Source organism: Triticum aestivum, chromosome 3B (genome assembly GCF_018294505.1).
Source record: "Triticum aestivum cultivar Chinese Spring chromosome 3B, IWGSC CS RefSeq v2.1, whole genome shotgun sequence".
NCBI classification, from domain to species: Eukaryota; Viridiplantae; Streptophyta; class Magnoliopsida; order Poales; family Poaceae; genus Triticum; species Triticum aestivum.
The window spans coordinates 271,701,549-271,713,903 of record NC_057801.1 but is presented as its reverse complement, the minus strand read 5'-3'; the positions used below and the strand labels follow the sequence as shown (position 1 = coordinate 271,713,903).

The 12,355-nt window shown below is 41.0% G+C and overlaps 1 protein-coding gene across 1 annotated transcript; it reads left to right on the top strand.

The window, feature by feature from the left end:
- The first annotated feature begins 415 nt into the window (after nt 1-415).
- Nucleotides 416-5,750, top strand: LOC123069688 (mitochondrial import receptor subunit TOM40-1). Its single transcript, XM_044492618.1, has 11 exons — nt 416-770; nt 859-940; nt 1,036-1,135; nt 1,213-1,308; nt 1,390-1,440; nt 2,057-2,122; nt 2,955-3,056; nt 4,015-4,083; nt 4,160-4,243; nt 4,643-4,738; nt 5,442-5,750. The coding sequence occupies exons 1-11, from the start codon at nt 569-571 to the stop codon at nt 5,496-5,498; spliced, it is 1,005 nt and encodes a 334-aa protein (XP_044348553.1). The 5' UTR covers nt 416-568; the 3' UTR covers nt 5,499-5,750.
- Nucleotides 5,751-12,355: the final 6,605 nt, after the last annotated feature.

The window sequence follows — 12,355 nt, the reverse complement described above, 5'->3', positions numbered from 1 at the left end:
TGTGGTGCAAACTTCAAGGGGGCGGAGGGGGTCCGCCTCCTACGAGCCGGACTCTCTGGAGGCCGCCTGGCAGGAGTCGGCCCACCTTAAGGCGGTCTTCTGGGAACTGCCGCCCTCCTGCAGCCGGCCGCTTGGACCAGCCGGCCCTGAGAAGGCGGCTCTTTGTCTTCGAGGCTTGAGGGGCGCACGGGGATAGGATGAGGCTTGAGGGGCGGATTTGTAAGAGTATTTGTCGAATCCGTTTCCAATTCTAGGAACAGCTTGCATCGGACTCTCCGTGTATACTTTTTTTTTTTTGAATTCCTCTCCGTGTATACTTGATGAGGAGTAAAAACAGGGGTAGTAAAGTCCGGTAACACGAATCTCGAGGCCGATCTAGCGACCCAGATAAGATAGCTCGCGGTCCGCGCAACAGCAGAGAAAACCCTCCTAAAACCCCACCTCCCTAAATTCTGTCCCCAGCCGACGGCGCAAGCCAAAACTCGCCTCGCACAACCTACGCCACCCCAAATCGCACGCGCACCGATCGCTTCCCGCCGCCGCCGCCGCCGCCGCCGCCGCCGCCGCCATGGGCTCGACGTTCAGCCACGAGGATGCTCCTCCGCCTCTTTCCCCAGCTCCCGCCGACGCGCCACCTCTTCCCTACGCCCCGATGCCTCCCCCGCCGTTGCCGCCCCAGGAGGAGGACAAGGCGGCGGAGGACGACAAGGTGGACTACCTGAATCTCCGCTGCCCTATTCCCTACGAAGAAGCCCAGCGCGAGGCCTCGAGTAAGAACGTCCCTCCCTTGCGTCTGACATCACTGCCAATCGAATCGATTTCTAATGATGCTGCCATCTTCCATGTTGTTCGTTACAGTGACGCTCAAGACCGACGTGTTCGAGGGCTTTCGCTTCGATTTCGTCAAGCCGGTCAGCCAGGTCTTGTTTTTGAGCCACAGGTACCCTTCCCAATGCCCATCGTTTCTTTTCAGCTAAACTGCTAGTAGCGATCTGGCTGCAATGTTTACGATTCCGTTGCATATGCTTGTGACAGTGCGTCAATGGGATCCATGGAGGTCCCTTCACAGGGACCTGAAGTGATCAAGGTCCCCACCTCCCAGTACGAGTTTGGCGCCAACTATATTGATCCCAAGGTTTTATTCTGTCAGGTTAAATTCATGTGTTTTTTTTTTAATGTTTTCATCATCTAAATGTGTTTTCCTCTTATTAGCTGATGCTCATCGGTAGGATCGCGCCCGACGGAAGGCTGAATGGACGTGTCAAGTACGAAGTCACAGAAAATCTTTGCGCACAAATGAATGCTCAGGTGATTGCTTTGGGCACAAGTATGAGCTTGCTCCACTGAATGTTGTTGAGTCTCTAAGTTAACTTGTTTTTGTTTCCGCAGTTGACAAACGAGCCTGGTTATTCCCAAGGCATGTTTAATTTGGATTACAAGGTCAGTCTCTTTTTGAGCATTTAGTTCCTGATTTTGCAAGCGTTTTTTTTTATCATCTTATTTTATGGGCAGCATCATGCCAATGGTAAGATACTTCCACTGTCCAACAGGGAACTATGATACCATGTCCCGCATTGTGCTGTTAATAAATATACATCAATGCTACTGCTCTTAGATTGCTGTTTGGACTCATTATACCTCTCTCAAATCAATGTCCTGTTCATTTAAACTTGGAATCTAGCACATAAGTTTTAGTTATTTTTGCCTGTCTGCTCCTGAGATTTGTTCACATCTTACGTCTATCAAAGATGCCTTTTGTGGTACATGCTAATGGTAGCACAAGTTACACGTGAATTGCTGACCGTGTGATGTTTCTAATGTTGGCATTGATGCATTTGTTGTTCCTAATATTGTGTAGTCTTCCGTTATTGGTGTCGGAAAACCTATAGATACCCAACTAAGATATGTAGGAGTTAGGTTCTTAATGTTTAATAGTATCATATTTGAAGAAAACATATGGTATTTTACCTCCTTCATCTGCTGTAATCTTAGTTTATCTGTCTGACGATCTGCATGATTTCATAACTTATTTTTGCTCCTCTGTCATTTATTCCAGGGCAAAGATTTTAGAACCCAATGTCAAGTCGGGAATAATGGCTTCTATGGAGGGAACTACATCCAGGTATAGATGATGCACCAATTTATGTCAATTGTTGGCACATAAAACTAAAGCACTAGTATCATGAATAGAGACTTTGTATCTATTTGATGATAAAGTATTAGTATCCACCTTTTGCGACTACATTTGGAAAATATGGTTATTTTTAACCAAAATGTTAATGGCAGTATGAATTCCGTAATTTTTAGCATTGATGCACGCTGCTAAAATCCATTGTGATTTAAGCAACTATTGAGAAAAACTAGTGACCATTTATGCATGGAGGTAAAGTCAAATTCCCATTGTTATAGCAGAACGGCCACGCTGATAAATATGAAGTACTGTGTTTGCAACTAAAATACTCAGGGTAAAGACGGTATGGTGTGCGGTAGGCTGGCAGGGTGTAGATGCAGTAGACGGGTGTGCTCTCAGTGTGCATCAGTAGACCACTCTTTGTGCATAGGAAGTACTACTTCAGACAATTTTAGTCTAAAAATGAAGATCTTCCTTTTTCTTAGTCTGCTCAAAGTTTAACTGTCCAAAGAAGCTTGGCATTCATATTAAGCAGAACCAAGCATGTTTCCAAGCCAAACGCAGCCGATATAATAACCATAGATCTATCATTCCAATCTTAGTTGGGCATTCATATTTCCCTAATAGTTTATCACTTTATTGCATATACTGGATGCTAGAAAAATGAATCATATCATATAGAGAAGACAGCATACTGTCGTCAATTTAACCTACAACTTACAATAAAAAAAAGATCTCAGACAGTATATTCTAAAAAATATTTTTCTGTCCCATCATTTCGATACTTAAGACTATTGCAACATATTTTACTTGTGCATTTCAGAGTGTAACGAAGAACCTCTCCCTGGGAACTGAAGGTTTTTGGCTTCAACAACAAAGGAAATCAGGAGTTGGCTTTCTTGCTAGATATGACACGAAGAACATGGTAAAGTTTTTTGTATTCGTTACTGTTCATAACCATGATCCATATAAAATAGTTAGGCATTTGGAATTTGTGATGCATTAATATTCCAATCACATTTATGGCCGAAAAACTGCATTTGAGGAATTGTCGCTTGATCAGGTTTTTGCCTACTGATCCTTTTGATCATGCTGAGATATGCCATTTTACACACTGTTACAAAGCAACATTTAGTTCAGGTTGCTAATATTGGAATAATACATGCTGATTTTTGGGGTTCTAATCGTGAATTGTCTGGAAACTAAGAAAACAAAAACTTGTCCAGTATGGGAAAGCACAAAGTATCCACCTTGTGTTAATATTGAATATTAAGTGCAGGAAACTGGGCCTAAAACACTCAGGTTTGCTGTGTATTGATGAAATCTAACTACCAGTCAGTTAATAACTGCGCCAAGTGAATTCCTCTTGGAAAATAGTAATAATGGTGCAATTTTATAAGCATTTATTTGCAGATCATTTATTAAGTGTGCTGTCTGATTCCCTCTTGGAAAAGTTTAACAATGGTGCAAATTTCTAAGCATTTATTTTACTCGGCAGTCTCCAGAGAGTTACTGCGCTTTCTAGAGTTTGTTTCTCATGGTTGAGGCAATGTGAATGCTTAAGTATTTCACTTGCTTTGCATCATGTGACAAGTACGCCATAGTTGTGATTCTATGTTTTGTGTAGGGTATCATCTCGTGCACATGGTAAAGTCAAGTTGTTCGTTTAGGTGATTAGCAAAATTTTCGAGCTCTTTTCAAGCTTCTGTGAAAGTGTTCTTTCTCACTCAATAAGTTGTCACAAGATGTACTCTAGAACTGATGCTGATATTACTTTATTATTATCAAAGTGATGGTGGATGATTGAATAGACAACAAATTAAAAACTAATACTATATTATATTTCATTTTATCTGATAGAGCCATGCCACTAATATCTTCAGGTTGCAACTGGACAAATTGCAAGCACTGGACTGGTTTCACTGAGTTACGTTCAGAAAGTTTCTAATAAGGTTATATTTCTGTCGTAGCATTTTGAAACTTTTCTCTGTTATTATCTTGTTCAAATTCGTAAACTTCTTTATGCAGGTTTCCCTTGCTACTGATTTCATGTACAATCATATGTCAAAGGATGTAACAGCAAGTGTGGGTTATGATTATATCATGAGACAGGTATGCTATGTGCACTGATAGTTTGTTTGACATCTTTTTCCCATGCATTGGATTTCATGCCAATGATATGACAGTAGTTGTAACCATGCATTGGATTCAATTATGACAGCAGATGTAACCGCAAGTTTCTTTATGTTTATTTCCGGAGACAGGCATACCATGAGAGTTTTTTCATGTTTGATGGCATTGATCACCTTGGCAAGATATTTATTGAACATAAAAGTAGCTGCAAATTTGTGGCATATTTGACTATTTCTGTGAAACTTCCGGTAGCAAAAGAATTGGGCACAAAATTTTCTTTTAAAATACTGTTTCTGTTGAAGTGCATTTGAGTCTATGGTCAATTCATGTCTGAGTTGCATGTGAAAAGCTTAACCACACTGTGGCTCAACATTGCAGAGTCGTTTGAGGGGAAATGTAGATACCAATGGCGCAGTTTCTGCTCTTTTGGAGGAGAAAATCAACCCATACGCTACCTTGGTTCTTTCTGCAGAGGTCAGTTTACCTCTTCCCTTATTCCATGCAAGGACCTGTGTTATTGTACTGCCTTTCCTTTTAGCATGTTGAATCAAGCACTGCCAAAACAGGGACAAACATATTAGGGCTTCGTTCGGTGTGCAGGCATAAAAAACAAAGGAAAAACAAACTGTGCAGGAATTGGATTGAGGCTTCGTTCAGTGTGCAGGCATAAAAAACAAAGGAAAAACAAACTGTGCAGGAATTGGATTGAGTGAATAGTGGAAAACTGTGGAAAAGAGAAACAAGGGATAGGAGCTAGGACCTGCGTTCGGATGGCTCACAAAAACACAGAACGGCTAGAGTAATGAACAGTAGCTAACCCAATATTTTACTAGGCTACTAGTTCAGCACCGTACTTTTGCTTGAATATTTTATGCTGCCACACAGTGCAACTGCTCTGTTTGCCTCGGGACTCCGCCCAAAAATGTGCTCCGGGTGGATTTGCCCAATCCTGTGAAATCTGCATGCCTAGCAATGCTTTCCTATGGAATGTTTTGCAGCCTTCCTCTGAACCGAACAGGTAAAAGGAAAGAAATCCTGTACAAGCTAGCTTTCCTTTGGAATGGCCGCAAATCCTGTAAACCGAACGGGGCCTAGTTGTTTTCAATGGTTTTTCCCTGATAGACGAGTCGTCCAGATTCGAGTTGAAAGGCTGATTTTGATGTACAATCTTGTGCAGATTGATCACTGGAAGAAGGATAACAAGTTTGGGTTTGGCGTAAGGGTTGGAGAGTAAGATGATGAGATGAATTGTTGAGAGGCATGTACTATTATAGCAGTTGGCATTTGTCGACAAGGATTGTGATGATTTTGTGTTTTGCTGTCATTTTGTTTCTCACTCCACTGGGTTGATTACTTCGGAAATGCCCTCGTCGTCATTAGGTTATGTTTGGTTACGTGCTCCAGTTAGGCTCAAGACCATCTGTGTAAATTTTCTGTGTGATGCGAGCAGATAAGTATAAATGGGAGTTGACTTAGCATTTTGGTATACCTGGGACAGCTTGTCATTTTATATTTGTGTAAGTCAAAGATCGTATGACTCCCATCCGACGCTCATCAACACCATACGAAAGCTTTTAGTTGCAGGATGCACATAGAAAAAGTTAAATACACCATAGGTGCCTTAACTTGCCTAAACTTGTATAAAATACATAAAAGTGATGCTATAACTTGTCGCATGGTGCATATATATGGTGCCTCCGCCTGTAGGCCGCAGTATGTGCTGCCAGCATGGCGTGACAGCTGGTGGCTGCCCCCCACGGCAGTGGGTGTGAGTGTTGCCTGCGCTAGGTGAGCGCGTACTTTTTAGTGATGCAGAAGCTATCACTCTATTGCTACTAAATGGAAAAAAGCAAACCGGGTCACTCTGTGGGATTCCAACCTGCGACCTCCACCATAACAACTTATAGCTGGAAACTTCAATAGATCAAGTCTACCTATTGCTCTGCAATTTCCATTTACGTTATTTGAAGCCAAAATATAAAAGTATTTCCAAGGTTGCAGGGTACAATTGATTAATTAATCTTTACAAATCTTAGACGCCTCCCCCCAAAGGCTTTGGAATATTATTTTCGGGCACTAGAACGAAACCCCTTCTTACCGCAAACTTTTAATAATATGGCCGTGATCTGCCATTACGTGCGACTATCGCCACTATTGAAAAAAAAAGGATCAAATTTTCTAGTAAATACTAGAAAAAAAGGCTTTCTACATGGGAAAAGCTGTGCCCCTTGAGCCACGTCTGGAAACCTCCTTGCGTCATACACATGTTGATCCTGATCTTATCCTCGCGAGCAATGGCATCCAAGATTCATTTCTGGAGCAACACATCTCCTAGTGCATCTTCACGTCTGCAACCAACTGACGCCACCCGAGGCCCCTGCCCCGGCGCCGGCGAGCAAGGGCTCGGCCGCCCGCGTCCCTCCACATTTCCTTCCTCCTCCGTCCTCTCTTTTTCCTCTCTCCGATATCTTGTCTCGCACCGATTCAATCAGCGTCGCTTCTGAATCGAGCAGCACCGACACACGGACTACACCGCCCCGCCATCGCCCGCCTCCAGGAGGCACGCTGCCGCTGGAGCCTCGTCCTCCGTCTCCCGTCGTTCCACCTCGCAACCCCTGGTCCACAGTACAGTTCCTGCAACATCCTCCTTGTTGTAAGAAAAATTTATGCAACATTAGTTATGTTTCAAATCTCTCTTCTACTGAAAAATATTTCTACAACATTAACTTTGCTGCAGAAAAAATTCTGCAACATCACCTTTGTTGCATTTCTGCAACATCACCACGGTTGTAAAGTTTTCTGCAACAATACCATTGTTGCAAAAGATACATCACGTCTCTGCACAAAGTCTCTGTTTCAGCAACAACTCGCTTTGTTGCAATTTGTGACGCTCATGTGGGGAGATCTAACGGCATGGGAGGTGGTTGTTCTTTCCTGAACTTCAATCGGCGGTCGTGTAGCACGCCCCTTGTTTCTGAAACACCGCGCTTGTTGCAGAAGGGAGGTGGGGAACGTGGGTGGTACATTGGACGGCCAGCAGCGCGTCCATCCTACGGCCAGGCGGGCGGCAGATGTTTTTAACTAATCCACCGGCTGACGCGTAGCGCCCCCCTTTCTACATAGGGATCGTAAAAACAATGATTTTTCCCTATCAGCTGTAGGAAGGAAGGACACTTCACGAGAATCAAAAAATGCCCCCCCCCCACATGGATAAAAGTAAGTAAATAGGAATTAATTCTAACTCCCATATGATAAAAAAAGTAAAAGGTCTCGCGAAGAAAATAATCCTATTTGACCACTATACATTGCGAGCATGAGGAAATAGAATAACCATGAATTCCGTGTAGCAGCTAAAGTAGTGATAAATCCTGTCACTAAAATAGATCCTAATGAAAGTCCATCGATTCCCAATCTCCATTGAAAATCCAAGACATCTATCCATTTATAATCCTCCTTTAATTGGATTAAGGGATCCTCCAGTTGGAAATGATAACAGAACGCATAAGTCATTAGAAGGAATTCTAATAAACAAATAGATATAGTATACCACCTAACGATTTTGTTTCCCTTATGAGGTAAAAAGAAAATTAATAAACCTGCAAATATCGGCAAAACAACAAGTATTGTTAACCAAGGAAAATAACTTATGATAAAGTGATAAAGACAAGATACGTTTTGACCAGAAAAGCCTGTGCTCGATTATTTCGAGCACAGGCTTCTTCGGTAAAGAGGAATCAGACGATTCGAGTGAATTTTTTTTTGTAACGTATCAATAAGGTAGGGCCATGCTACGTGTTGTTTCAGGCCCTAAATAAACGCAGACACTTAAAAAATCTGGCGGGCAGGCAAATTCACATCTCTTACAACCCACACAATCTTCGGTTCTCGGCGCGGAAGCAATTTGCTTGGCTTTACATCTATCCCAGGGTATCATTTCTAATACATCTGTTGGACAAGCTCGTACACATTGAGTGCATCCTATACATGTATCGTAATTTTTTACGGAATGTGACATTGGATCTATAAATTTTTCTTTTCAACTTAATTTTTTTTGAACTGGTAAAAATGAAATTAGTACTATAATGAGTCATGTGCATTGTAGACACCAGACGAAGCAATGGTTTATCCAAACTTCAAAAATAAAAATCTATTTTTTAATCTGTTTGAGACTTTAATTTTGGATTAAAATAATAAGAAATAAAAAAAAAAATACGAATTGTACATGCAAATTCGAATTAGCCAATAAATTGGCTATTGTCTTTTCAATATAAATTATTGCAATATTCAAATTGCAATATCAATGAATTACAAATACAAAAATTCATTTAAGTGAAAAAGAATATTATGCAATAATATACTAAACAAATGGATATTCTCAAATAATACTAAGAAAATAGTATTGATTTCTATTTATTTTAACATGTGCGCCTTTTTTAGAAGATTCTATGTCTAATTATTCAATAAATTAGATTGATTGATACGAGTGGATTTCCTATTACGATGGATGGAAGAAAGAATGGACAATCCAATAGCGGCTTCAGCAGTCGCAAGGGCTATAACAATAATTGCGAAAATATCTCCTTTTAATTAGCGACTATCAAATAGATCAGAAAATCTTACGAGAATTGAATTCAGTATAAGTTCAAGACATATTAGAGCTCTAACCATGTTTCGGCTTGTGATCAATCCATTGATACCAATCGAAAATAAATAGACACTCAAAAAAGTATATGTTCAAACATCATTAACTAACTCCTTATCAATCTCGATTCATTTCAATATGAGGGCAAGAATTGAACCGATTCAATTAATTACAATAGAACAATTACACAACAAAAGAGAAAATAAAGGAGGTATTTGTTGGCAGTAGATGGGTTTTAAATTACTGATTAGTTTTTATGATGTATACAATTTTCCCATATAAAACTACAGTAGTTACCATTATGCAATTTTTCTATTTAAATCTTTATTCTATTTTTATTATTGTTTAGTTTGAAGAGGTACACATGAACTTTTTACAGAATTTATGTGTATTTAATCAGTTCAACGTGTACTATAAAATATTGTGTACATTTTTTTGAATCTGTTCAATGTGTATTAAAAATCTTTGTGTAAAAACAATAAATTCTATAAATATGTTAAAACATGTCAAACGTGTTTGTAGAAATGTGAGAATAATTTTACACATTAATTTTTTAATACATGTTGAAATTTTTTAGATAGATTTTTTCAATTTTTTGGATGCATGACGAACATTTTTCAAAAACACATCTACAATTTCTTAATACACACGAGAATTTTTGACAAATATGTTGAATAGTTTTTTATTTCAAATGCACTAACACTTCCTTTAAGTTTATGACAGCTGTAATATTTTCTTACCTTTCCTTTTTCAAACAGGAAAGACAATATAAAAAATAAACATGAAATTGGAAAATAAATAAAAAGAAACCTTCTGCGGGCCCATAAGAGCGCCATATATTACAATAAAAATAAGACAAATGCTTGAAGAGGTAAATAGCAACGTGATAAATAGACGTCTAGCTCACAAATAGGAATTTATTTCGTCCAGTATCCTTATTCAAAGAAGCGATATATACACGTCTTTGCTCATAAATAAGACAAATACTTGCAGAGTTGAGCCAACTTTTCTTTTAAATTTTCTTTTATTATTTTGGCCGGTGTCTTTATTATAAATAGGAATTTATCTCTGTATTCCATAAAGGTGTCATTGGCCTAGTGGCTACCATAAGTGTGCACCTGTGTACCCAGGTGGGATCAGTGCAGTTTAGCATATTTAAATATAGGGATGTTTTGAGAAATTTAGTTGAAGTACATGGAATTTTCTGTAAAACAACCATCGAGGGGCGCTCATATAGTTGTTTCTCCTCTCACAGTCATTGACATGTGGGCCAATGCCACATTGGCACGCTAGGTTGGACATGCATACGCTCGGATACACAGCCAGAGACACCATATTTGAATGCTCGAAAAAGTTATGATACCCGTTTTATGTATTTTACATATTTAGGCACTAAAATGACCGCGCCGGACAAGTTAAGACACCCCGATGTATTTAACTCACACTGAAATCTTGTTCATGATAGTTGTGGGTTTGTGCACGAGTTCACACTTACAAAAAACTCCTTGCACCGTCTCATTGGGTGAGAGCGGAAACGTGTCAGGCCTGCCTTTGGATGTGATTTGCTGAGGAGGCCTAGATGAGTAAAGTCTGTTTTTTTGGCCTTGAGGTAGACTGGGATTGATTAGGCAGCACATGTGTGTTAGTCCATTTATCCGAGGGTATTTGGTTGGGCTTTTACTAGCTTTTCACTTCGGTTATAAGCCAAAAGAAAAAGAAACATCTACTTAGGTGCTTTTGGATAAAGCCACATTATATACCCTCCGTTTCTAATATAAGACATTTTAGATATTTCACTACGGACTATATAGACATATTTTAGAGTCTAGATCCACTCATTTTGCTATGTATGTAGTTTATATTAAAATCTCAAAAGGGCTTATATTTGGCAACGGAGGGAGTATAAATCAAAGTGAAAATCGAGTAAAAGCCCAACCAAAAACCCTCTCAGGATGAGAACAAATAGCAATGTCTTTTTTCCCCTTCTTATAAAGATTGGAGTTGGTGAGTTCACATATGGGTACAACATCTTTTTCAAATAAACAAATACACTCATCCCCACATATGAAGCAACCTTCCAAGAGGCATATAAACAAATGTACTTTACTCATGTGTGATATCATAAATAAACAAATATGCTACTTTCATGTGAGACCCACTTTTTTTTGAAAAATACACAAATAACAAGACAAAAGTATGAGTTCAACTCAAAATCGATCTTGGCTTAATTTTCTTTCCAATCTACTATGGTCATGTAAAATTATCTAACATTGCATGTCTCTCATCGTATTTTTGCTATCTTTTCTAATCGTAAATCACACAATGGTTATAAAGGACACTAACTTTATTTCACCACCTCTAAACCAATTGTTCCGTGGCAACACACAGACATCTTGCTAGTCTATATATACCTAATAAAAAGGGGCTATTGCTTTTAACGGTCATGAAGCCATGTACCTAGGGTAGGGTCATGGACCTGTCCAAGGTACCCTCCCCAAGGACATCTCTAGAAGAAACTACCTTTCAGTCGACCTGGAAGGATTCCACTCGACGGACTCGAAGACACCCGACCATGAAGCCTCACTCGACTACCAGGAGATCAAGAGTCACCCTGCACCCAAACGTCTGTTATTAAGTAGTCTTTATGGTCATGATAGCACTTTATGTAGGGTGTTACCAGTAACGCCAGGCCTTAATGTACTTTAAACACCGCATAACTGAGGGCCGGAGGGAGCTGACAGACTCTATATAAGCCACCCCCCTCCTCAGTGTAAGGGGTTCGCACCCCTGTAACTCATACGCATATAATTCAGTCGACCGCCTCCGGGCTCCAAGACGTAGGGCTGTTACTTCCTCCGAGAAGGGCCTGAACTCGTAAATCCCTTGCGTATACAACTACTCCATAGCTAGGATCTTGCCTCTCCATACCTACCCCCTATTCTACTGTCAGGCTTAGAACCACGACAGTTGGCGCCCACCGTGGGGCAGGTGTCTTAGCGACTTATTGCAGAGGTTGCAATTGTTCCGATCACCTTCACCATGGTTTCTGGCGGAGTTTTAGTTGAGGGCCGCGAGATCCGTCTCGGCGCGCTCACGTTCATCGCCGACGACTCCGCTTGGCTCTAGGAGGCTCCACTCGACATCGACGCGCTCCCAGTCCGCGGGGCGACACACTTTCGCGCGTGTGTCCGCGACATCCTGCTGCGGCAACCGTCGACCCCGTATCGGTCGACCCCTGCGTTGCCCTCCCTCCCGGTCTCCCGCCAGCGCAAGTGCTCTGGTCGGTCGAGGCTTCAGCGGTGGGTGAGGCACGCAGCGGCCCGCCAGTCGGCCACCCCCAAGTTGCGGCGATCGAGCCCGACGAATCTCTCTATGGCCTGTTCGATCTGTCGACTGGCTCCGTAGAGACTGCATCCGAGTGTGACAGCAGTGATCCAGCGGCGGAGGTC